General features: G+C 42.9%; 1 protein-coding gene across 2 annotated transcripts in view; it reads right to left on the bottom strand.

Moving 5' to 3' along the window:
• col27a1b (collagen, type XXVII, alpha 1b) overlaps positions 1-27935 on the bottom strand; it is a 100994-nt gene that overhangs the window by 48545 nt on the left and 24514 nt on the right. For both annotated transcript variants that reach the window (XM_049020324.1, XM_049020325.1), the window contains exons 5-12: positions 26157-26210; positions 20814-20867; positions 19278-19331; positions 9463-9507; positions 8051-8104; positions 6564-6608; positions 4544-4597; positions 4046-4090 (exon numbers count right to left, since the gene is read on the bottom strand). In XM_049020324.1, coding sequence (XP_048876281.1) covers positions 4046-4090; positions 4544-4597; positions 6564-6608; positions 8051-8104; positions 9463-9507; positions 19278-19331; positions 20814-20867; positions 26157-26210 — 405 coding nt within the window. The remainder of the gene's footprint in view (positions 1-4045; positions 4091-4543; positions 4598-6563; positions 6609-8050; positions 8105-9462; positions 9508-19277; positions 19332-20813; positions 20868-26156; positions 26211-27935) is intronic.

Genomic DNA, 27935 nt, shown 5'->3' on the forward strand with positions numbered 1-27935 from the left:
CCTTGCAGGTCAGGGATTCGAACCCGCGCTCTTTCAATTACAAGAGCACTTCCCAAACCATTAAGCCACAAATTTTTACCATTTCTGAGAGTGCAGAGAAAGCTGGATGAAGTAGTGAGAGGAAGAGGGTGAAAGTGGGAATGTAGAAGGAGACCCAGTAAAACTCAGCAGCAAAGAATGGTGCCCATCGTCCTACATTTGTTTACAATATATTAGACTTCACGTTAAATACTCGACCACAATGCATGTGCAAAAAAGGAAGACGAGAGTCAGGCTAATTCCCGAGAAGATAAGCCATTCAGAGGACGGCGTCCGACAGATGAGGAGTGTGAGTTTCCATCTTAAGGTCTTTGTTCTGCCAGTTGTTCCTCAGAATCATCATGGAGCTTTGCGAGATGTTCTCAACGAGGGAAGGAATGAGGCCCCTGAAACCTGCAATCCCTATAACTCATTCGTAAGCATTTTGGTGCAGTTAAGAGAGAAATAAACTCCCTTCTTCCTGACGATGAAATTGGTTTTGGAATAAGACAAATTAGGAAAAGAATGTAACAAGTATATTGCCTTAATTTTCCCATATATGGGCCCGGAGAGAGGATGAGTTTAGGGTTAATCTGCAGAGAGTTATATCCAGCCTCTTCCGAAGAACAAACTCCACTTTAGCAAGAAAGCATCTGTCTGCCTTTTGTGTTTATCTGACAATCACAGTGTGCGTCTGCCTGCTTGCCTGTCCCTGCCCCCACCCCCGATGATTCACAGTGGCATGCTCTACATCATAGCAAGGAGCCTCAGCCTGTGCAGCAGCTCCTTCACCACGGGGGGGGGGGGGGGGGGGGACAACTTCGTAATTAAAAGCAGCCGAAAAGCATGATGCTCCACATCTCACGATCCTGCACCTTGGCACCAGCATAAACAAGTACAGCTGAGACAAAGCAGCTCACTGTAACAATGCTGTGAGCTGGAAAATGCAAATGCTCACTTTGACACTGTACACAGATAACTCTGCCCAGAGGCCACACCCCTCTGCTCACAGCAGATAGGATCTAGTATTATCAGGGACAATCTGAAACCATTACAGCAAGGGATGCTATCAGTATTCGGCATCAATTCTTTACTATCCAGTTCATTTTATTTTGACCAAATTACGCTCTCTTATATATACTGCATTGTTCTCATTTTTAATAATAATCATAAACTACATTCATATTTATTATCTAACTCCGCTTCTGCAGAGGAAAAAAGAAAAATATGCTGACTACGATGGTGAATTCACACACAATGCGCTCATAAAATTGGCTACTGACTACAATTAGCTACTCCATGGCAAATTTATCAATAACTCTTTTATTTTAGTGCATCACATGAAATTCACATTTTCCACAAGATTTCCTTGGAAGAACTAAGAGATATGTATAAAATTAAACAAAACCCAATGACAAAAAAAATAGCTATGTACAAAATAACATGTGCTCAGAATTGCTAAGCTATTGAGGTTAATAGCTAATCTTTAATTATGTCTCTGGCATTATCGACTGATTATGTTAATTCAGCTCATAAAATAATACCCTTGTAAAGTGCGCTGGCATGGCGAAAGCGGCGTTTTACAGTTATTTAAAAAGCAAGAAGCATTTTGCAAGAAATTATTTGCTAATTTACCGTAGGAAAAGTTGGAATCCATTTCTTGCTACTTTTTATGTTAATGTGGTGAGGGGATTGTAGGCGAGGCTTGTGAAAATGGCTCATTTTCTTAAACAACAGACGTGTTATTCAGTGAGACAAATTTTAAACATGGCCTGGCTATATTCAGTACAGCGGACCAACATGATGACATCTTGAAGCACTTGTTGGAATAATCGTCAAGCTATATCCGTTACAAAATAGCAGTATGGAAGCTGGATCACAAGCTATTCACTTGTACGGTACAACTGTAATTCCCTCATAACTCAAACTACGTACATTGCAGATTTAGCAAATCAGTGAGAAATCTGTTGCAATTACAAGTCATTTAAATTATAGATTTAACAGTTAAATGACCTTTGTTGCATTTAGATCCCTAGTCAGGCCACCACCTTATATAAATACACCAGCCATATCATTCTGGGCAGAACCTCGTCACTAAATGTGCTTGACAACTGAAGCATGAACTGAACCTACAAAAATCAGTTAAGTTGCAGGAAAAAAAATCCTGCCACACTCTTTCAGTCAAATTACAGCAGTGATCCTCAACTCAGTTCCAAAGCAAATCTGAACCAAGCCACCAAGCAATTAAGAACACTGTATACCAGGTACAGGTGTGGGAACTAGGGGGAGCAGAAATGTGGACTGTCTGGTGGTCCCTGGGGTCTGGGCTGAGACACTCTGACTTCCAGCATTCTGCCGTGCAGTGGCTCATAAGCGGCCATCTTTGTTCAGCACTGTTAGCAGCATCAGCGATAGCGATGCCTATGAGTATGGCTGCATCCCATCTGCCGGATCCTGTCTAACCCAGAAATAATTTTTTTGTCTACTGGCCCTCCCCGTCACGCCGTCCTCCTCTTCTAAATGAAAACGAACTGTTGTCAAAGAGCGAGAAGCAGAAAAAAAAATAATGGCCCAGTAAGCGAAACAAACCGACTGCCAAATCAGCTCAGGGTGACTTTGAGAAAGAGGCCCATATTAGACGCTGTGACTATGTGATGGGTGAAGTAATTAAGGCCCCTTTTTTCCACTGATACTCATCTTTTTCAAACCCATGGGCCTGTTTCCAGCCGGGACATTCACAGACCTCACCACAGTTACCTGTGTCGGACAGCTGATTATTAAGCTGGCAACGAGAAAGGTAAATGGCATGGAGGTAATGTGGCTTAAAATGCTGGGCAGATTCGGAGCCGGGAGAGCATTTGCGGGTTGACATTATGCTGATGTGCGGCTGGCTTAATAATCGGCAATAATTGTCAGCGGAGACCTGGCATACGTGGAGAAACACTGACGTTCGCAATCCGGATGCCAGCACAATTTGGCACAAGTTACAGCCCCAGTGTGAAAAATGAACAATAAGCAGATTTAAAAATGATGTGATGCTACAGAACCACAAGTTCACTGCGTTTCTAACAAAGACCTTTTGTACATCAAGGAACATTAACTTTGTAGAGACTCGTTCATTCCCTGCAAGATGGGAGACAGACGTGGATTTTCAACCCGGTTAGCAAATCTGTTAGCAAACCTGTTTAGCATGCCTGTTAGCATGTCTGTTAGCTTGCCTGTTAGCATGCCTGTTAGCATGCCTGTTAGCATGCCTGTTAGCATGCCTGTCTGCAGCATTATCTTCAAATCTCTCCACAACATGAATGTTAAAAAAATCTGACCTCAACTGGTTATGACTAATTTTATTGTGGACAGATTATGTTGAAATATTCAATAAAGACAGTCTATTTCATAGTCAGCAGGAGAAACTCTGACCAGCATTCAAAGCTGTATTCAGGAGCTGCTTTCATCCAAAGTGACTCAGAACTCAGGTCAGGTCAGCTAGTTCCTGGGGCCCAACAGTGAAAGCACTCTACCAAGCCCTAGGATTTAGACCCACAACCTACTGATGTCAGGTGCAGCATATACACGCCATATACCACCCACACATATCACCACCAGCTTATACATCTACAGCTTTTCCATCCACAAGGACCTTCAGACGTAAGCAGGTAGCTGCTAGTGGCAGCATGCTAGCGCAGGGAAACAGAGGCATCTCTATTATGAAGCTAAACACCTCCGTGATTCACAGGGGAAATGAATGACAGGAACACAGTTATTTACAGCTGATCTGTCTTCAGTTCCAACCAAATACCACAGGTTTATGATACAAAACTGTGCATAAATCATAGAAATCCCAAATAAACATCTCCCAGGAATTAGAAGAAATCCTTCCTAATAAGACATACTGCTTCTTACTGAAACAGAGGCTCTTATTCTATCCTTTTCCCTTAAGGGCGACATCATCGTTCAACACACAAACACGGAGGTGTGTAAATATCTTATATGACTGTTATCTATAAAGTATGTTGAGAGAAAACTTTACCGGCCTACCCATCTTCCCCCTCTTCCCTGGATCTCCAGGAGCACCCTAGGAAGGAAAGAACGGAGAAGGGGGAAATTTAAAAAAATTAAAAGAAAAAGAGAAATCACTGAATGTTTAGACACCATCAATATTAATGAATATTAATGAATTCTGCCAAGGAGGAGGGTCATGATAAAGCACTGACTCAGATTCAGCTCAGCCAGCCTGAGTGGCTTCCAGGCCTCTTGAAGGCTAAGGGCTGGGAATCGCTATTGCCGGGTAACTTCCTGGAAGCTGGCTGGACCGCGACTAACAGCCGAGCCCAGGACGTGTTCCTGTGTTTCTCTAAAGTGGACTGAGCAGCTTCCTTCAGACGTGTCAGCTATGTGTGAAGTTTGGACACAAGTACGCATTCCCAGACCCGCCGGTCCCCCCCCCCCCCCCGCCTCAGCAGGTTTGCCAAGGCGCTATCTGCCAGGATCTTCATCTAGAAGGATGGGTAGATCGGGAGCAACTCACTCTTTCACCGTCAGAGCCAGGTAGGCCGAAAAGCCCAGGGATACCTATGAAGCCCTGGAAAAAAACAGCGGGAAGACGGCGTGAGATTATTGGGTATCAGGGCATCATGAGGGGCGGGATGGGGGCTGGGCTTGAGCCAATACTTCCATGTGGCTCAGACCAAGCGTATGGGGGGGGGGGGAGGGGGGGCGGGGATCTCCATGAAGAACTAAGCCTTGAGGCAAGTGTATATGCCCATGGACTGCATGGTGCTGGCTTCCACGATGTAGTCCAAGGGCACATACGCTCACGCCAGGGATCACTGTCGTATCCACATCGGCTGCTGGGCCGGGGGACAAAAAGGGGGTTAGGTACAGGCGGCAGAATGGGCCAACATCGGACATTTAGCAAGAACAGTGTCCAGGACCAAGCCGGACCTCAAGAGCAAGAGGCTACGGGGCTTCAGGACCACAGGCTTTGAAATGGAAATTCCACCGGCGGTGTGGTAGCGGAATAACACAATACTAAAGACGTAATCACCTGAGCAGGGGAGAGCAAACCATATGGGAAAACCACAGCAGCAAGAAGTTACAAATTTGTGGATGTGCATGAAAGTGTAGTATAAGAATACCTCGCATAACGGTGGAGAGAACACAGCAGTTGGGATTGTAGCAGCACTGCAACGTTAGTCAGAATGTTTGTGCTGAAGAGCCAGTGACATCCTTAAACCGACAACATGGGGCATCATGCTCTCTAGCCACCCAGGCACCAAATTAACCTGGTCAATTTGTCAAGATTAATTTATAGACATCTGGTATCCCTTGGAAACGCTTGCAGCCAACACCACTGTTTCAGCATAATGCTGATAATAGTTTTTCCAAGGTACACTTCGAATCCTCCAAGAGTCTCCTGTTTTCACTGGTTCTCATAACTCACAAGCAGGAAGACAGCCACCTCTCTAGGGCAGAACTGCGGCCAACGAGTGAGGCTTTCTGGAAAGCATTACCGAATCTGACGATGAAGCAGCTTTTCAGTGGAAACCGGGGAGACATGCATTCCTTACTGACCAGTAAACATCAAACAAGCTTCTAACAAAGCCCATTGATAAACTGCACTGCCTTTAGCGTATAGGGAAGTACAAAGACCGGGATAGTGCTAATCATACAACATACAATGAGTTAAGAGGAGAAAGTGAAAACAGTTACCTTTACATGACGACGAAAGCTCGATTTTTTTGTCATGACTTGCCGGAGACGTGCAGAACATAGTGAGTGTTCCAATCAATAAATAATAAAGATTCTTCATTCGAAACTAATATTATATTTGGAATCTCCCATTATGAAGAGTTACACTTTCAATAAAAGACTCAACATTTTAAAGAACTTTTTTAAATTATTTTTTTTCGGCCACACTAACAATGAGCAAAGACTAAATTACACACAGGCTGTCAAAGTTTGATCTCATACTGGGTCACGTTATGATGACCCAGGGTGCCTTAGCTTGTGTTCACATTTATGGTGTTTATAACTAACCAGGCAGAATTCATCATAAATTCAGTAAGTGCCAAAAACAGCAGAAAATCTAGCTTCTGTTTAACATTGGTCTCACTTCTCCATCTACCCAAATAACATCCATGAAAAAGAAGTGGAATCCAGCAGGTCTGTCCGGCGAGACAGATGACATTTCCTTTCTCAGTCTTGTTTGCGTTCAGGCGGATTGTTCCTTGAAAACCAATTACGACATTCCGCATTTTCAACAAAGGGTGAGTTCAGGACTGCTGGTTTCATGTTGCAGTGTTTTTACCCCATACAGTGAACCTCTCTGCCGTGGTGAGAATATTCAAACCCAGGTCTCAGGAAGTCTGCAGTGAGCTCTGTATACATCTGCTCCAGGCTTCACTGCAGTCCCAGTCAGGCTAACATGTGAGCAATAAGCTGCATAAGAATATATAGTGGCTACAGTGTTACAATTATGTCATAAATGAACAGAGTGGCACATAGAGAGTAGAGATACTCATACAAACGGATGAAATCTGACTCACCCGAGCGCCTTTCGGCCCCATAACACCAACAGGCCCAGGTAAGCCCTGAAATACAAAAAAAACATTGATTAACAGCACGGAATAGACTCTTTGGCCACAATGAAGAATACACTTTCTGTTGTGGTATTACACACATTAAAAAGCTATTAAAATCAGAGAAGCCATCATTTCACCCCATTTATTTGTACATGTGAAAATGAATTCGATCGTTCAGTTCCAGACCAGGATCTGAATGAAAGGCAAACCAGCATCACCCATATTAATTACAGATGCCAGCCTAGTTAACCTTGGTTTAATTTCATGCTCACCGAAGCAGAAAATGAACGTATCATGATAATGATAATGAAAGTGTGTGTAATGATTCTGCAGGCTTGGGATTACATAGGCTCCTTCTCTGTCTGTCTCGCTCACTCTCTGAATGCCGCCCCCCGGCAGACAGGCGCTATGAGAAGCTGATGCAGCAATCCGCGGCTTTCAGGTGGTAGAGGGTGGTAAAGCCAGATCCGTCACAGTGAGGCGCTCGCTCTGGGGAGATCCGCGTGCGTGTTTAGAAGACGGCGTGGGCTCTCTGGCACACGTTCACACGCATGGGGCTTAAGACGAGAGCGCTGGCTGCAGGCGCAGACGATGTGCGCCACACAGCGCCGATCAGGCAGGGCCAGACATGAGGCACCCTGCCGAAGGCATACCCAAGGCCAGACCTGACACGGTTCTTGTTTAAAGCTCCCTTTAAATGGTTTTCCAGCTGTTCAATCTCGTATTTGCAATGGGAAACAACACAGTGAAGACCGTAACTAATACCCAGACAAGGGGGGGTGGCTGGGGGGGGGGGGTCAAGGAAAGCTCAGAACCCCCTTTTTCCATCCTCAATGACATTAACAGCAGTGGTTTTGGCTATAATTTATGGATCAGGCTCCTATAGCAAACAGAGAGCGTATATCAGGAAAAAACAACAAGTGAGACTAATCAGAGCGGGAGCAGTGATGGGCTCGCAGATATTGTGGTGTTGTGCAGGAACGAGATGCTTAGTTGCGAGGGACCTAAAGACTTCTTGCCTTTCAGAAATTCAATACAATATATGCAATACAATTTATTCAATGCAGTATAACATACTGCAGGCATGGGTGCAGGTATCAGGGCTGCTTAATGGAAGCCCCCAGGGTCCCACAGCTACCCTGTTTTTAAGGCTGAGATATATAACTTCTGACACTTTGCTTGGTCTCTCATACAATCTACAAAGGTGAAGTCTGCAAGTTCAGAAAAGACATTCAGCTGAACTCTGCGTCACCCCCCTGTGTCCCAGGTCTCCAGGAAAGCCCCCCCCCCCCCCCCCCCCCCCACGCACACATACCCATCTCTGCTGGCCTGGCAGAGGCCTTCATGAGACTCTTTAATGGTGGAAAACCCGGTCTTACTCTCCCAGTCCCAAAAAAATGTCTACTTTGTGCGAAACTTTAGCCAGCACAGCAGCAAAGGTTTTACTGCACCTGCCTGCCAGGATAACCTTTGTCCCCCCGGCTTCCGCCGAGGCCTCTTTCTCCCTGAGGAAAGATGGAAGACAGAGAGAAATGATCAGCGTTCCACACGGCAATGGGCACCTTGCTCAGAGCTCTCCCCTAAATCCAAAATGCCCACAAAAGGCCTTTGGCTACTCAATATTGTTTTTGGAAGTTTGCACCTGACCTGAAATAAGGTCTTATTTTTTGTTGTTAGGTATATTCATACCATATGGCCCATTTTGAGTAAAAAATTGCTTCGCCAAGATTGCTTGCGTGCAAATACATTCATGTATAACGTCCTTTGGCATGGTTCTGACTCACGGACAAACTCCTATTCATCTGAGTTCTTTAGAATTTTATGCAGTTTGAAAAACCTCATCCCTCCAAATTACATTTCCGCTCAGCCTTGAAGAAAGTTGGGTAACATTAATATGTATTTAACTCCTCAGACATTATTAGTAACCACGCGGAGCTGTGACAACATAACAGACTAAAGTTCCAATAAGTCAAATGTGTTATTGGTATTAATTAACCTCGCAGCTTCCTGAAAATGGTTTATATCTGATTTTGATATAAAAAAACTGCAAAGTCAATTAAAAAATGGGCTTTTGGAATCATTTCAAACTCACAATGGACCATGACTGTAATTTTCAAAAAGGAAAGTCACACATGTACAGCTGACCCTGGAGAAAGGCTCTGACTAACCCTTCTTCCATCCATTGCCAGCGCTGATGAGCATCATCTTTTGTCATTTCAATGTAAGAGCTAAAAATAAACTGGGCTGAACACTGGAAATGTGTCTCCTGGACTTTCCCATGGGACCATTCCAAGCACAGTCGTGCGGTATATAGCAGTATTTCATTTACTCCACAAGGATAAATGATCCTAATGCTGTTCATGCTGCAGAGAGCATGTGAATCTTCCACGCATGTATGCTGGAGCAAAAAACTCATACAAAAGCTTTTATAGCACTGGGGCCCAACCAAGTTTGGCGGAGGACTTTATGAGGGCTGTTCAGCTCGAAAGATGAATTGCTCTTGAACTTCCGTGGAACATTAAAAATGGAGTATGGAATTACCACGAGCATCCGGAGTATTGAGTGACGACTCATTTGTCCACACTAAGTTCAAAAGCTACGGCCACTTACCAGCCAAACAATCCAATAGAGAGCAACGCTGAGGAGGCAAAGTGTGTACAGAAAAGGGCTGCCTAATAATCTTAGGGAAATGAAGGCGGTACCAGCGGCAGGAACTCAGGTTAGGAATTCATCTACACCCTTCAACCTCTTACTTGGTATAAGGTCTCTGAAATGGGAATGTTTCAGTAATTCAGAAAGACACATGCAACTCTGGGGAACCCGTCGGAACCAAACTGGATCGGCAAACAGAAAGCATACTCACTGGATCTCCAGGGTGTCCAGGATGACCAGGGTGCCCCTTTTGACCCTGCAAATAGAAACACAAACTTAGGTCATGAAGCACTGACATCTATTTAAACTTGCCACACAACCGAGGGTCTCTTGTTGTGATTGATTAAAAACATGTGTATGATGATTACTATAAAAAACAAAAAAACTCCAAGCAGCCTGTTACCAAAGTGAAAAACTTCTACTGGATACGTAAATTGCAGCATAGCTTCTAGCTTTGCATTGCCTGCCAAGAGCATATTGTATTTTAGGAACATAAATTGTATCATTGTATCCAGACGGGGCACTCAGAATTGTGGGATCACTGAACGTTTTGACTTTGCTGATGTAAGCAAAGGGAAGAGAATAAAGAATGGAAAATTGGAATCGAGCATAAAAGCTCCAGACTGTGCTCGAAAACAAACACTCTGACTCGCGCAAGGAAACCCGTCGTCATTTTCCTAAACCGCAGTGCTGAGTAACTGGCTGATAGCTCCCATAAGCTCAAAGCTCAGGTCAGTTGTGCATAATATCTCATCATACCCCAGGGATCCGTAACGATTTCGGGGAATGTTCTCAGGGAATATTTAATGGCCATTCCCAGCTCCCCAATGGTATTAGGACATACTTTTCTGATGTAGTAAATTAACAGCAGAACGTGTAACAAGTTCTATAACCCAAGGCAAAGGTATGTGTGAAAAACATGTATGATGAAAGTTTTATGTTTGCAAAAAGGAAGTAAAGTTCATCAGTACTGCTTGGCTCATGTTTTAATTCCGTAAACTTGATCCATTCCTGAAGACCCTAGAATAAAACCCATTACTACAGAATCTCGTCACATAACCTTTGCTAACTTGCCTGCAGTGCCTGACATCCAGGATATCCAGGATTGTTACGACCCTTATTGATTATATCCATGAGTTATTGTTATAATTATAACAATTTGCCTCTTATAATGGTCATTCACAGCCAATAACACCAACAACGATAAGTTAATGTGTAGCTGCCGCTCAGAAGCATCAAGAAAAACCAGACAACAGAACAGAGGCTGATAAACCCTGATGTTCAGCCGACTTCGTCATGGAGATAATTTTCTGCTATGCTGTCAAATCTTAGCCAGACAATGGCATTTGAATTCAGCCCAAAAGCTAGAGCTGAATTTAAATGAGGCATTTCAATCTAATTTCTCGTTCTGGCAAAGTTGACCTTACTCGCTGCCCATTCTGGATTGTCTGCGCTTGGCTGGCTGTTTTCATTGGTATGTTAAGCTCAGGTATTGTGTACTACCTACCAGAGCTAAAATATTCCTGAGCATGAAGATGAATAATAGCCTCTTTGTTTAAATATGCCCTTTTCTAAAAATGATGTACTAGTGATAAATGCAATACCTAATGTTACAGAATAAGCTAAGGGGACAATTAAACCTCAACCTTTACCAGTGATGTAATTAGATATTTCATTCTGTATCCATTCTATGCGACGATGTAATGTGATACTGTTTCTATGTTGTGGTCTGTAGTCTAAGAACTCATGCAGACAGTCATAAAAATATATATTGCATAAATCACTCATCTCTTACACTTGGGGGGGGGGGGGGGGGGCGATAAGCAAAATCAGACTTAAATCAGAGCTAGATCTATACAGACAACATCTGAAGTTCAGCAATTTCCTTACTATTAAATATTAGATATATTACACCTCACTTGGGTCCAGTGGAAGACGGAGGATCTCAACAAAAACATATATAGAGCATGAGAAATGAGGTAAATACAGCCATGGAAAAAAATAGGAAACCACAGCACAATCTTTTTGTTTCACCCATTTCCCAGTTTATTGGTGTGTGTTTGTGATAATATATATTTGGGTTTTTGCAAACTGCAGTCTGCTTCTTCATTATTTCTCATTGATAAGGGCTTCTTCCTTGCTTTATAGGACTTCAGTCCTGCTTCTAGGAGCCTGATACAAACTGTCCTAGCAGTGCACCTCACGCCTGCACTTAATGTTGCCCATTACTTTTGAAGTTCACTTGATGTCTTCCTACGATTCAGAAGAAACTGTCAGATAAGATAACAGTCATCTCTGGCATTAGAAGGTCATTTGCCTGGCTGGTCTCCTGCTTCACCATACTCTGGTGTACTGCTGTCTTAGAGATTTTGAACTTGGAAGCAACCTGCTGATCAGCGTACTCTTCTTCCAGAAGAACCATGATTAAACCAGGTGTCTGGAGAGAGTTTGGTATGACAGTCAGTGTTCCCATGGGTGACTGTCCAGCCAAAGGCTCTAGAAGATTAAAAGTGCAAACATCCAGGACGCTACAAAGAACCCATTTCTGGCTGAGCCCAGCTCAGTTTTCAGGACTCCAGCATCAGAAAAATGGAATATTCAGCAGTGTAGCAGATCAAAGAGGCACCTGTAAGATCTTGAGGAGTTCTGGAACAACTGCTCTAAGGAGACAAAAACTTAATTTTTTTTCTTGACATGGGGCTCATTATATCTAAAAAAAAAATAAATAAAAATGATCGAAAACCGATTCCACAGCAAGAACTTCGTAAGTTTGGACCTAAATCCAGTTTAGTTAACACACAACTGTCAGGGCCAAAGCTATTTTCCGGTGCTGCAAGACACAAAACATTTGGCTGCACCCATAGCAGCTAAATAGGAGAAAGGAGTAATTACTTTTAACATGCATATGCTGTAAGAATTATGTGTTTGCTGCCTTCTTCTTCTGATTTCTGTGTAATTATGAGAGTTTCTCCTGTTGGGATGAATAACAGAACCACGCAGCACGAGGGGTGACTTTACAATAACACAACATTCAGGAAACGAGGGTGACTTTCTGGGACTCAGCTGGGAATGGAACCGACACATGAAGCTTACAGCACAGGAACGGCTGTCAACAATTAAATAGGCCCCATCAAATGAATTCTCTCAATTCAGCTGCACGCCCAGCACACAATAATTCAGCATTTTTATTGAGGATCTTAAACCTGTTGGTTTAAGAAACAAGCAAACAAGCAAACCAGTGTTTCTTGTGTGCATGAATTGCACGTATATATTGTTTACATATCTGTATAGAAGGAGACTAAGATATTTTTTTTATTACCAGAAGTACTACCAAAGAAGTAGAATGTAATATTAAGTACATTCCACTGGCTTAATGGCTGTATGCTTTTCAACAAATAATTAAATCATCAAAAATAGACCATGGTCCCTATCATCGACTTGTTTTCCATCCCAGGCTACGAGCAGCTCTTACGTAACACCTTTAGCAGAAGCGCATCCCAAGCATGTTTTGCCAGAGTAAAGAGAAACATTCCTTGTAATCAATATCCTCTGGTGAGTCACTGTGGGAAAGGACTGTTTGGAAAACAGATTACATGAAGAAGGAAATGGAACGAGAAAACATACATCAAAGAGACTTGCTCTGATACGTTCATTTTATTTGATGAAAGCATGTAATGACCGAAAAAGGGTTCAGGTCGACTATTACTGAACGACAACACCTACAGAGGACATAGTGAAAAGCCAGACTAGTAGCTGACATAGTACTCAGCTGCTGAGATAACTGGGTCCACAAAAATCAGTACATCAAGCATACAGTTTCCTCCTGTCTGGAAATACAGTAACCATTTACAAACACCAACACACCAATTCTACTACAATGCTACCATAGGGCCAGGGCGTGGCTCAGTAGGCCGAGCCTCTGTGCCTGTGATCAGAAGGTTGTTGGTTTGAGCCCGGCCTTGGCACGTCTGCAGGTCCTTGAGCAAGACCCTTGACCCCCCAGCTCCCTGGGCGCCACTATGAGTGGCTGCCATTCACAGCCAGCTCACTCTCACCTACAAAGAGCAAGATGGGGGAGGTGTAAAGAGAGTTTGCCCATGGGGATCAATGAAGTATCAATTATTACTGATGTTAATGGTTTGATCTTAAATCAAAATAATCTGCTATATTAACCACCACGCTTTACCACCCCTATTATGCATCACTGGACATTTGTGTCCTTACACTGGTCTCATTTATAGTCCTTTGTTACTGCACACTGGACCGATTTACAGTCAGACATTATGCTGCAGTGGACCACGCTGGAACATTTTAATGATTCCCTATGATGCGTCTTAACTGTGTCCAGTTCAGGCGAAGGGAAAATATAGCCCAGGGACTCTCTACTACATCAATTATACACATATTCAAAATCCCAAATCCAGAGTAACACACTATAAAATCGCAAACATGCTGTGCTTGTCCAAAGCTGTAAAATGTCACAACTTCATCCAGCTTTCTTAGGAGGTGTTGCTTTTTATTGAGCTTTTCTATGGAAAATGAGCTCTTGGTTCTAGATTCCAAAATTGGAATGTTCCGTCTTTTTCAATACATGCATTATGAGAGATGCTGATGGAAAATGTCTACATCCAGGTTCGGATGCCGTGCCTGCGATCAGAAGGTCGCTGGCTCAAATCCCACGATCGGCTGCGTGATCCCATCACTGGGGCCTTAAGTGTGTCTCTTAACTGCAAATGATCCAGAGACTGACTGAATATAGTCATGCATTGGATTTTGAGATAATTCTGGATCTTCAAAGAGAAGCTAAAATCCTTCTAAAAGAATTTTAGAAGTTCTCTTCCTCCATCCTCTCATTTTGATTAAGATATAAAATATACAACAACATAATTTAATATCAAGGTCTTTATGATGTGGAAAGAGCTAGAATCTTTTTGTAAGAGGAGGACAGAACTGGGAGGTTAGTACATTGGGGATTAAGAATGGGCTGTAATCCGGATGTGGACAGACGTCTGTGATAACAGGCTGCAAAACAGAGCTCAGAACACTGAAATACTGAAGTCTCTTATTCTAAAAACCTGTGTCAGACAACGCAGATTAACTTAAAACATGCATCTAAACTCTGATTGTAGAGGTTAAGGACAGCTTCCATGAAACAGACCAAAATGGCATTCAGGCTGAATGAGCACTGCCATGCACTGCCATGCACTCATACTCTATTGTTTGCTCGAGTAACCTTGGAAATCAGGGTCTTCAGCATCAGTGTGACTACACAGTGTTTCTGATGTTCTCTTACTGTTGCTGACTGCATCAATGAATCCATTATTATTACCAACATTTAATGAGACATATTTCGATTGTAAGTTCATAAAATAGCATACCACCATGTCAGATGAAATGGTTCATAAACAGACTGATTTATACAAGGGAATCTGCAAACTGCAAATCCGATTCCTTTGCTTCCCGATAGTCCTGATGTCCATGAAATCCAAGCATTTGCTCAGCATCACTGATGCAACAAAATACCTTATTAAGTGGAAGGTTGTTCAGTGGAGCTAACTTAACAATAACTGTCATAAATAAAACACAATTAATCAGCACCAGGTGCCAGAACTCCTCTTTTTATTCAGTACCAGGTGCCGGTACTCCCCTTGTTATACAGTACCAGGTGCCGGTACTCCCCTTGTCATTTAGTACCAGCTGCCAGTACTCCCTTGTTATACAGTACCAGGTGCCGGTACTCCCCTTGTTATACAGTACCAGGTGCCGGTACTCTTGTTATTCCATCCCAGGAGCCGGTACTGCCCTTGTCATTCAGTACCAGGTGCCGGTACTCCCCTTGTCATTCATTACCAGGTGCCGGTACTCTTGTTATTCCATCCCAGGAGCCGGTACTCCCCTTGTCATTCATTGCCAGGTGCCGGTACTCCCCTTCGTGTCCAGTATCAGGTGCCGGTACTCCCCATGTAATTCAGTACCAGGTGCCGGTACTCCTCTTGGTATCCAGTGCCAGGTGCCGGTACTCCCCTTGTCATTCAGTACCAGGTGCCGGTACTTCCCTTGGTATTCATTACCAGGTGCCAATACTCCCCTTAGTATTCAGTACTAGATGCAGGTATTCCCCTTGTTATTTAGCACCAGATGATAACTGATAATAGACAATTATGTTACGGTTTAAGTATTTACTATACTGTACTTTTTATTCTTATTTGGGCTATAAAATATAGCCTAGGTGTGTAGTAAGCTATACTGTCTAGGTTTGTATAAGTACTCTGCCATATTCTCACAACAACAAAATTGCCTAACGACGCATTTCTCAGAAAGTATCTCTGTAATAAAGCGACGCATGACTGTATTGATTCTAAGTGAAATTGCACTGATGCATAATTTCTACTTCATATATCCTGTGCATTTATCCTGTCATTCCTGCTTTTATTTTGTGTTTGTGGTATTTTAGGTTTTGTGTGTTATTTGGTATGATCTGGGTTTTTGGGGGTCTGGGGACATTTCCCATATAAATTAAATTAAGGGTAATTGCTTCTCCGCTTCACGCCATTTCGATTTTTGAAAGCTTTCACTTTTCACTTTTGAAAGCTTCTTTCGTGAAGCAGGGCATGCCCGCAGTGCTGATTCCAGCTGGACATTTCCGGCGCTGTAGCCATCTTAGAGGTCATCATTATGAAACGCCTCATCGTTATGAAAATAAATATAACCTATCAGCTAATAATAGCCCACAGGAACGTTTGTTGCTTGCAATAAATGTAAAAAAAAAGGTTTAATATTGATATACTATTGTCACCTGCAATCTCAGGATGCCAGTTGTAATGGTACCTGACAGCAAAGATAAACACAGGCGTTGGGTGACCAATGAAGGATGGAAAGTTCTGCTTTAAAACGCGCTGTAAACCTGCCGAGCAGGAGGATACACAAGGAAACAGCTGATCCGAGTCCCAGGAGGAGTTACCGCACGCGCACCCTCTGCTTGATCTCCTTTTAAGGCATTCAGCTGGTGATAGCCTCATGGCCGGAGGGTCCCCAGAGACCCCACCCCGCGGCACCTCTGACAGTGGAACAGCGGGAATTTCCTGAGCCACTAACACAATAAAAGCTCACGCCGGTTAAAGGTCCCATTTCCCCTCGCCGCTGACTAGAGGATGACCTCGTTTTACCACATTGTGTGCACATTTGCTTGCCCCATTTGTGGGATGTTTCAGGTCAGGGCCATTGATCCTGACCAGTGCCACCGCAGCCTATTGCCTATGTGGGGGGAAAAAGAGGTTTGGGGGATTTGTCAAATGATCACGTGTGGCTTTACTGTTGGGGGCAGGAGGTGGGATTCCTGTAAGTGAAGCTCAGGTTGGTTCCCGTTCGCACCAAGGCAGGGGTGTGAGGCTTCGTACATGCGATCACGAGCCAAAAGTGTCGTAAACACACTGCAGGGCAATACTGCCACATGTCTCCTCCAATGACGATGGGCAGCGGCAGTGACAGCAAGCCAGCAGCCAATGAGAGAACAGCTGTGGTTGTGGACCTGATGCTCCTGCATCGTTGTGGTGCCCCAAAGAGCCAAATGCCTGTGCTTGTCCTGACCAGCTTCTTCAGCCTGGGATAAGTGGAGCATCCTCATTTGTCTCTCTCTACGTCGAGCTGTGCGACGGCGGTGAGGTTAGACACTGCGGAACGTCAGCTCGTAAACAGACTCTGGCCACTTACACTGACATCAACAAAGAAAAACCCTCCACAAGTAAGCTGCAGGTACCTGTAGAACATTTCTGGCACGATGACAGAAGTAAAGAATCTGAAATGTTCATCTCAGCTTGTTTTCCGAAAATATCAGTTGTAATATTTAATCCCTCCTATGAAACTTCCTTGGGTACCCGTTGGGTACTGTGACGAAATCACTCCCTTATCTCGTGCCTGAAGACCCGCCCATCAATCGATCCTGCCTTGCGCTGGAGTTACAGCCATGCTTGCGTAATTAATCTTATTTGTGTGTTTTTCAACGTTTGTACACTTTTTATATTTCATTAAATACATTTAGCACACTGTACTATCAGTATCACGCTCATTTACTAATAGTATTTTGTATCTTGTATCTTGAATTACCTGCATGAGTTCTGTAGGCTAAATGTGTCAGTATCGCTCACATATTCATGACAGCATATCGTTATAAAGTAATTTAGTCTATTGAAATTGCCAGCCCATGTATTTTATAAAGGTAAGAAGCTCTGATAAAGCATTTCAGTCTATTGAGATGTGCTACCTGTAGTTTTAACACTGGTAATACAATTTGATAAAGCATTTCAGTCTATTGAGATGTGCTACCTGTAGTTTTAACACTGGTAATACAATCTGATAAAGCATTTCAGTCTATTGAGATGTGCTACCTGTAGTTTTAACACTGGTAATACAATCTGATAAGGTATTTCAGACTGTCACAATGCCGAATTTTATTACATTACTTTTTTTTATTAGTTATTTATTATTTTATAATCTGCTTTCAGTTTCAGCACTTAAAAATGACCTGAGCATTTTTCTATAGGGTAGCACCGATTGATAGATATATCTGTCAAAACAGACTTCAGTGGAACTCCACATGGTAGAACAAATCGTTAGAACACCAGACATCCATGCTGAACACACTGAAACATAAGACAGTAAAAGAGAGTAACGGCACTAGAACGAGGTCGAGAGAACACTGCTATCCCGAGTACAGCGGAGCCCCTTACATGCAGAAAATTTGTAGTGGGGCCACTTGCTTCTGTGGTTTGGTTCTCCACAGTGACACAGACCAGGAAATGTTTCTACGCACAGCTAAGCGCAAAATATCAAGCAGGACCAACCTCAGATGATTACCGGCAGCATTGCATTCAGATTTCCATTGCTGTGGATTTCACACTTACATTCATTTTCTCGCTTGTACAAAAATCACATATGGAATAACATCATCGTCCACTGCCAGGAATCATTTTTCCCAGAAATGGTTTTCCCATTATTTTCCATCAGTTATTTTGTTCTGCACTCAAGACACTGAAAAAAAACATGTAGTGTTGCCAGGTAACTTCTGTTTTACTGGGAGGTTTGCACAATAGAAATTAACATAGATTAACTTTACTTTTAAAATTTGAACACATACGGTACATACATTATGTCTGGGCACACTATAGCACAGTTTGGGCCAAAGTTTTCATGAGGGAAAAAAATATGTTGCGTTATACCAGTCACTTATGTAACAGAAAACCAGATTTTGGCAGCACTTTTAACTCTTAGTGTTATTTTTCAGGACTCTGATTGACACTGATGATTCCCCCAGACTGAAGCGTTTTTGAGGAGTCATGACAGGTTCCTGCTACTCAGAGAGTGACAGGAAACCCCCCTCCCCCCAAAGATCTGGGACACTGCAGCTCAGGTTACAGAACCGAGACCAAACCAGGTCTCACCATACTAAATGAAAAGCAGCACAGTCCCTCCCAATTTTTGGCCGCCCCTGTCGGTGCTGACACAACTAAACACACTTTATCCCTGTCGGGGGAAGTAGGATTCCGCCCCAGGAAAGCAAACTGAAGTGTAAGAGGCGGATCAGCCAGGGAAAGCCCAGCGTCGTTCACAGTTTGTTTAACTATTTGTAGCGAGGATATGAGGAGTGTCATGAACCGAGAAAACGTGACTAATTCATCCTGCTGCAGCCCTGTCACTTTCCACAAGCTACACTTCTACCGTTTTTTGCATCCCTGTATAAAAGCAGTTAATTCTCTCGTCACGGTGCCATACAGGACGAACCTTAATCATGCTAAATGCTGCCTTTAAACACAAAGCTTTCCATAAGCTTAATTCTCAAATATATTTTTTTATCCAGTGGGAGTCTTCAATAAATACTGATTTGGGAAAAGCTTCTATTTCCGTCTGAATGCTCCTGATATAACCAAACTACACATGAATGCCAAGCAACTGCTCTTATTCTCAGACCTTTTGCTGTGAGCATCATTCTGATTGGACATGCATACACAGTGATGAAAAACAAATTCCTACCTTTCGACCTGATTGGCCAGGTAATCCAAGCGGGCCCATCATGCCCAAGTCGCCCTGAAACAACAAACACTTATTAAAGTCACCTTGACACAATCCAAGTAAGAGACTCATCGAGCTTAAAATAGAACAATTTTGGTCACGTTCCACTCTGATCCCGCTCAGTTTATTCTCATTATCTGTGAGTGTTTATTTACCAGTTTTCTGGTAGAATGACGGATAAAATGCAATTATATAAAAACAAACAAACAAACTGCAAAATGTTTTCAGTTGAATTGCAAAATGCGTTGAAGAGAATGGTTACACATGCAAAGAAACTCAGTGGTCTGAAGTTAAGCAGGCAGCTACAGTGTGGACCCAAGGTGTGCATGTGTCTGTAAATCTATACGCATTCAAAGTGAATAAAATATGTCTATAACAAAAACAATGTCAAAGAAGGATGGATTGCCTGCACTATCCCCCATTTATGTAAATCATAGGATACTTTATAATTATGGAATATTTATATTTATTTATTAACTGTTGTGACACTACCATTGTGTGCTACAGTAAAATTTCCCAGCTGTTAGGTTCAGGATGCACGTGAATTATCTGTTTATTAGACCTTCCCAAACATCGTTTCCTTTTTGTCACAGATGGTGACCTGAGTTTTCTGCTGACAAATGCTGACAAGATGACGGAATATGTCAACAACCAGTGTCTGTGCCCACAGACATACATTTCCATTCAAAAACTCAGTTCTTGTAACCTAGTGAGACAATGGCTTAAATGCAGGGTTGCGGGCATCTTCTCGGCAAGGTAGAGGGATGAAGATATGAGATTTGGTTTGGTGGTCAAGCTGCAATAAACCCTTTTTTTATTAGACTGTCACTGACCAATAGAGGATACTTTAATTGGTTGGTGGATGGGGGGGAAGTACCTGATTGGCTGGTGAAAGGAGAATAGTTCTTCCTGAGAATACCTAGTTCCCTGTGCAGAATGAGCTGCACATCAAGGTTCTGTTTACTTCAGTTTAATTAGTTTGTATATCCCCTCCCGTGCTCCACAGCTTTCCTTCCACATTGCAACAAAGACCTGAATTGGAAATCAAGTGACTGTGACATGGCTGTGTTTGTTCAATACCTTTGATCTGGCTCAACATTAGAAGGAAAACATCCAAAAGATGTTCCAAAGTATGATCAGGTTCAGTTCCAAAGAGTCTCAGTTGGTTTTGTGGTGCATAATAAATTCAGTGTCATTCGGAATATGTTTTTATTTCAAAAGTGGGACATTTCGATTACTGTTAAACTGGTCTCAATTGCATCTAATCATAGGAGGATCAGATCATATTCAATCAAGGTTGAACCGAAGTGTATGAAATTGTTAAGTTTTCCCATATCTTTATGGGAATATCCGGATTCGTGTTGTATCATCTGAGTGGTACCACGCAGGTACTGGGTGTGCATTTGGAAACTGGACACATGCATGAAAGCACTGCAACAGACATGCGAACCAACACTCCACAGAATGTTCTGGAAGCAAAAAGATAACAGTACTCACTTTCTCTCCACTGGGTGCAGTTCCAGGTGAGAGTCCTGGGTCTCCTTTTTTCCCCTGAAACAGAGCAGTGTTTCAGATAATAAGTGACTTTATTACACTTGTTATTTGGGCTTATTTAAGTGGTAGTTTAGTAGACTCCTCCCTCCTTCTAGCAATAGAAAATGAACATCGTTACAGTTTGAACCCAAGGGCCTCATTGTCCCATCATTACAAAATCTGTTATGAATTTATAGTATCAAAATAAAGAAAGTTCTTCTGTCTTATTTAGGGGAATCATACTGTCCTACTGTTATATTGTTTATGAAACATAATTTAGAATTCACATATATCTGAGTTCATAATATGCATGATGAGCTTCTCATCCGTCCTTAGTGTTCACCCAGTGAGGGGGGTTAGACCCCTGGGACTTATGTTAAGGACAGTGGTGTGCTCTCTCTCATAAGTCATGTATATGAAAAATTACACCCATGATGAGTCTCTGTAGGGCTTTGTAGTGGATAAAAGCATGTCAGGCAAATGTATTTCCTGCCAGGAATGTAAAATAATGATGTGTGTTACACATCAAAGCAATCTGTGGCAAATTAAACTGAGTGACGCTTTTTTTTCGCAAGCACTCCTGTGGAGTGGAACTCCGGGATGAAAACATAAAATTACAACGTAGGACACAACATCAAACAATTGGGTAAACTGTTGTAAAAACCTGGCCTGTGACAAATTCTTAACACATAATCTCACAGACGAAGAGCCGTGCATATAAAAAAATAGGAAAAAGAAATGAACATGTTATAAATTAATTGCTGGAATAAATCTGGAAGGAATTTAGTGATGTAATTCTCCGGTTCAGTACAATTGTTCTTCGGTCTGTTAAATGATTAGCAAAAACTGCTTTCACAGAAAAAAAGACAGTATTTGGTTTGGAATTGTAAGCCCTTTAGAGTAGTAATTACTATTTATTTCTAAATATGTGGATTTGAAGCTTATATTAAATACCACAGAAAATAAACATTACTAACATTTACTAAAATGAAAGTATTCGATAGTACAGTACAGCACAAATAAGGGTAAAATATGAGTATCTGGTGCAAGTTTGGTTAGACAGAGGGGGCATTCTGTGGCAAGGTGGCCTGCTCTAAAATGCCCCCCCAGCTAGAATCTTTTCCTTATGGCCCTGCCCAAAGTAATTTATACAGCATAAATAAGGGGTAAATATGAGTAACTGGTGCAAGTTTGGTGCATGTAGCATTTTCCCAGCCAGAGTTAGACAAGAGGGGCATTCTGTGACAGGGTTGCCTGCTCTCAGATGCCCCCCCCCCCTGCCCCCCCAACTAGAATCTTTTCCTTATGGCCCAGCCCAAAGTAATTTCTACAGCACAAATAAGGGGTAAATATGAGTATCTGCTGCAAGTTTGGTGCATGTAGCATTTTCCCAGCCAGAGTTAGATAGGGGGGGGCATTCTGTGGCAAGGTGGCCTGCTCTAAGATGCCCCCCCAGCTAGAATCTTTTCCTTATGGCCCAGCCCAAAGTAATTTCTACAGCACAAATAAGTGGTAAATATGAGTATCTGCTGCAAGTTTGGTGCATGTAGCATTTTCCCAGCCAGAGTTAGACAGGGGGGGCATTCTGTGGCAAGGTGGCCTGCTATAAGATACGCCCCCCTTCTGCTAGAATCTTTTCCTTATGGCCCTGCCCAAAGTAATTTATACTGTACATCTTTTTCCTTCTCCTGTCAAATCTGAATATTAATTCTGTCTCTACAGTCTGTCAATGGATAGATGTTACTGTAAATAGCATTCAGCCTCTACTTAAGCAGCCTATATAGTGTTTAGATCTGGATCCTGTCTAGTTAAGAAGAGTTACTGCATATAAGGCCTATTACAGGTAGATAAACTGTACAGCATGAAATTTAAAACCCTAGAAATACTTCATGTTTTGGGAGATGTAGACTTTGTTTTCTAATTGATGTAAACCTTTCCAACCAGCAAATGAGTTACCAGCACAATGTTTTCTCCCAATACTGTATACGTCTTTCCCTCAGTATGGAAAAGGGCCCCTTAAATACTAATCTGATACTTTAACTAATCAGATTTTCATGATTACTGGAGCGCAGAAATGGTGTGAAGTGCTGAAGAAAACCTCATCGTTCGTGGAGGGACCTGAGAGCGGCACCTCTGCTCTTTCAGGGTGGGGAGACCTGATATTGTTTTTCCAGCTGGCATTTTCACGGAGCTCACAAAAACGCACCTCGGGCAAGCGGCTGTACGGCTGCGGGGGAAACACAAGTGGCCTGTTCACTGGGACGTCCTATCCGCCGATCTCGCACATGAGCTGTGAGAAGCCGGCATGGCCCCACTGGGAGATCTCGGCACACAGGGAAGGCCAATCTGCAACTTAATCAGGGTCCCTCATTTCATAAATGGGCTTACAAAATGTGGAGCTTTACAGAGTCTGCTTTAATCTGGCGTGGAGAGATTATGTTGCTGGCTGCAACGTTATGTTGAATGAGGGCCTCGATGAAGCTTTGCAGTGACCCAGCAAAGGCGGCACGGTGCTGAAGGCCAGCTTCACTGGCTGCAGCTGGAGTCGTTTTTATCCATTTGTGGTGTTTCTCTAAACACTCGGGTACGTCTGCTACAGTCCTCTCAAAGGCGCCGGTGAGGATACCACCTAACGTACACGAGCCGTCATTGTAAAGTAATGAATACATGGTTTCTGGCCTCCGACAGGCATGGAAGCATTTCTGCCTCATATGTTCCACTGACTACTAATAAATCGCCAATGAATGTCTTCTACAGTCCAATGAATGGGATGACATCACAGTGCCATTTTAGGGCCTAGGTGACAGAAGGTGGCTTTGACATTCTGCTGTTTACAATGCGAGTACAGATCTGACCCATACGTCCTCTTCTATTTTCCACTCAGAGTTTTATTACTGGCTCCATTCTGCCGACTGATTCATTACACGTTTCTGGACGGAAAGCGGCCTCTGCTCGCAGGCAGGTGTTTTTCCAATTTCGCAGTCTTCCGCCGTCCGTCTGCACAAAGCATTACATGAAAAGGATCCTTTCCTATCTGGGCTAAACCCAACATCACTGGAACTGCGCCTAGCCATCAATTCGGTGCATGGAAAGACACTGCGGTACCTTGTAGGAACCGAAACAGAGGCAGATATTTCCTGCAGGTTTATATGGGGTGTGGTGGGTTCATAACCTTCATGTGTAAACTTCGAGGTACAAATATAAATTCGACTCCGGCTGTTTCATTCCAAGTACTGTAAATCCCAAGAAGAAAGAACAGAAAACTACGTCTAATAAGAATCAGCACATGCACATCGCACTGTACTACCATTCATACCTTTAATGACAGTCTTGCCTCTTCATTCATTCAGCAAATTCTTCTTAGAGTACTCTTTTCATTCACATTCAACTTCTTCCTAGCACAGAATACTCTTCTTAGAGTATAGTTCACTTTTCATTGACTTTCAACTTCATCCTAGCATAGAATACTCTTCTTAGAGTATAGTTCACTTTTCATTGACTTTCAAGTCAAAGTCAAAGTAAACTTGACTTTTGTCATCTCTGCTATATACTGTACAGGTACATAGAGAGACGAGATGACGTGGCTCCAGTTTTTTTTCAGTGCTTTCAACTTCTTCCTAGCATAGAATACTCTTCTTAGAGTATAGTACACTTTTCATTGACTTTCAACTTCATGCTAGCGTAGAATACTTTTCTTAGAGTATAGTACACTTTTCATTGAGTTTCAACTTCATCCTAGCGTAGAATGCTCTTCTTAGAGTAGAGAACTCTTTTCTTTCACTTTCAAGTTCTTCTTCAAATAGAGTACTTAGAGTACTTCTCTCCAACCAGAAGTATCCGGTGGGGGTGGGGTGGGATAATAGGGTTTCTTCATGAAGGGCATACTCTAGCCCACCGCCAGCTACCTCCCTTACTCCCTGTGGGATGTAGGGCAAGTGTCACAGAGGCGGGTACAACCGGCTCCAACATAAAAGGACGATTTAATAAGAGGAACCAAAAGAGCGTGCTGACAACCTTTTCATCAGTCCTGTGTGATGTTTGCTTTTTCAAAGACAACACAGAGACAGAAGCAGTGGGGCTAAGTACCTGCCACCAAACTGGCAGATGACGTCTTTCCCTGCATGTACATGACATTCGCTTTATTTAGCAGATGCTTTTCTGCAATGCTACGTACGAGTGACACAAACAGAACGTCACAAACACGCGGCTGTCAAAGAATCAACTGGGCATAAGTGCAGACAGGCTGAGCTTCCGATGAGAAACCAGGTACAAGTGAAAGCAGTTTTGGAGAAGGAGCTGTACGACGTCTTATAAAGAAAGAGAGAACCTAACATTACTACTGGAAAGTGGAAAAAGAAACTTCAGCTTCTCTGTCACAAGACATGATGCTCCCTAGTTTCATTCGGCCTACAGTACATCTATGATGTGGTCTACAAAGAGTTTTCATTGAATACATCACTACATCCTGCTTTCTTCCTTTGCAATGAAAACTAACACTTTTGGTACACAATCTGACAGCAATATACTTAAAAATTGCAGCATTTCCAAAATACCCTCTACTTTATTAATAATTCGGATATGTTATCTCTTACGTAATCCTTCATGAGCACAAAGTCATTGCATAGGAGATTACAAACAAACATCTGTTTTAGCAATACAAGCCTGGCTGTAAGGAATCGTGGAAGATACTTTGGAATATCTGACCCTGATCATTTAAGTTTGCCAACTGTATCTGTTATTTGGCCACTACAGCAATCAGTGAAGTCCTCTGAGAACCTCATAAAGTGCAACACTCACTAGTGTTGATTATCTAAGAGGTTGGGGGCATTCCTCTCTTTTCTCCTCTATCTTCGCTTTTCCCTCTGAGCACTCTAGGAACATATTTTCAGAAAAATCTCAGCTGTCTCACTATTCACAGTGCTACAGAGAGGAATTCTGGAAAAACTGCTATTTATTTTTTGGTCCTGGTATGTAAATATTCAGTCATGGAAGCCAAGCTTAGCTTAACATGTACTATTCTGCATTTACACCCAAAACATCTGTGTGCATCTGTGAACACAGTGCATTGGTGAACATGCCGCATCGGTGAACATGCCGCATCGGTGAACATGCCGCATCGGTGAACATGCCAATCATTGAATGCGGCAATCGGTGATCCTGCCGCATCGGTGAACATGCCAATTGGTGAACGCGCCGCACCGGTGAACATGCCGCACCGGTGAACATGCCAATCGTTGAACGCGGCAATCGGTGAACGCGCTGCATCGGTGAACATGCCAATCGGTGAACATGCCAATCGGTGTGTACCTTTAGCCCAGGTGGACCTGGAGGTCCTGGATTCCCATGTGGTCCTGGAGGACCCTGCAAAGGAAAAAGACAAAAAGTCCATACTCAGGAACACTGGTTTGTAAACAAAAGTATATGATATTATCTGGTATACATCAGAAAATTGAATCAAGTGGGATTAAAAACTATTTTCTTGCAAGCCTGAAATGTCCCTGCCAAGTGAGCTCTGCTGGACTGGAAAGCAGGAAAAGGGCTTGGATGCCAGCAGAAAAACACCGTGGAGATAGTCACCCAAACTGCAAAGCAGAGTTTCTGAACTGGTGGGGTATGAGACCATTTCTGGTGGGTCACGGAATGAGCCCTCCAAAAAAAAAAAAATTTTAAAAACTTGTAGACAACCCTTCTGGGCGACAACTTTCACCATGAATTTTCACCATGAGAAACATTGCTGTATGGTGCGACCTTTAATGTGTTCTACCAATGTAACCCTGAAAAAAAATGAAATTTCCAGAAGACTCATGATGTCATACACAGTTTCCCTCCAGCATGCATAAACATCACTTCAGTGAAGAACAGAGCCAGACTGAAATATTCACAGCTTGATTACAATGACATCACCGGAGTGAGTCCGTATCCCGGAGATGGGCCAACACACGTGCCCATCAGTGCTGGCAGAGAAACCCTGCCTCGCAGCTCATAGGGGGGTGTCTGCAGAACATCAGCTCCCACGGCCCTCTGACACCCGGCATGTTACGACTTTCCGTGTCTTTCCGTCTGCTGTGTGGAAACTTTGTTTGAGTTACAGCATGTGCATGTGATTCTCTTCATCCTTTTCTCAGCGGCTACGAGGAACACCGTGGATAGTCCCCATTCTTACAGACAGTGACACGCTACGGCCAATTTAAAGTGGGGGCTTCGGAAAAAGGTTTTTTTTTTCCGTAGCCTGGCGCAGCATGGTCAAAGATTAAGACGGCACAGATATGGCGTTACCAAAAAGTAACTCTCCCCTAATCAAAAAACTCCATTAAATCAGTACTTAAGTCCCATACTTGCCATATTTTACCAGGTTCGGTGCAGGCTTGTTATCCTTTATTTATAGGAGTCCACTTGTACATTTATTCATTTGTTCACCTTAATTTCTATCTCTTTATTCTCATTGTATTTGTAGTTTTCTGCTTTTGTCTTGATTCTATGTTTAGTTGTGTATTTCATGCCACCACCTGCCCCAAAACAAGTTCCTTGTAATTTTTTTGTACGAATAAAAGGATTCAGGCTCTTCTGATATGTATGTGAGTGGATGACCTGAGCAGAGGAGAAGCCAGTAGAATATAAGAGGCTTCATGGGCCAATTAGAGAGACGTTAGCTGGATGCTGTAGGCGCCTGCAGTGAGTGGCAATGGGACGACGTCCCGTGCCAATGCTAGCAAGGACACCCCAGTTAAAAACCCACAAGCTTTGCGCAGCTGGCCAAGGCAGTAACCGCCGAAGGTCACAGAACATTCCAGATGCCCTACACAGGTCCCACTCTGACCACGCTGTGGCAGAGCGTGTTCAACATTTACATTTATAAACCTTATATAAATACATTATAGAAAACACAACTGGCTTATTATGAAGTTGCTTCAGACAGTAACATCTCCTTGCTCCCCCTGACCCGCCCACCAAAAAAGATAGTTAAGGCGATAGTTAAGGCGAGATGTTGATTTTGTCTTCCCGCCTTTGGCTTACATGCTGCGCGCAGAAACGGCTATAAATGTTGCTTTCAGTGAATCGGTGCCAACTTCACACACTGCAGCTTCC

The sequence above is a fragment of the Brienomyrus brachyistius genome, chromosome 7 (assembly GCF_023856365.1).
Source record: "Brienomyrus brachyistius isolate T26 chromosome 7, BBRACH_0.4, whole genome shotgun sequence".
Taxonomy (NCBI): domain Eukaryota; kingdom Metazoa; phylum Chordata; class Actinopteri; order Osteoglossiformes; family Mormyridae; genus Brienomyrus; species Brienomyrus brachyistius.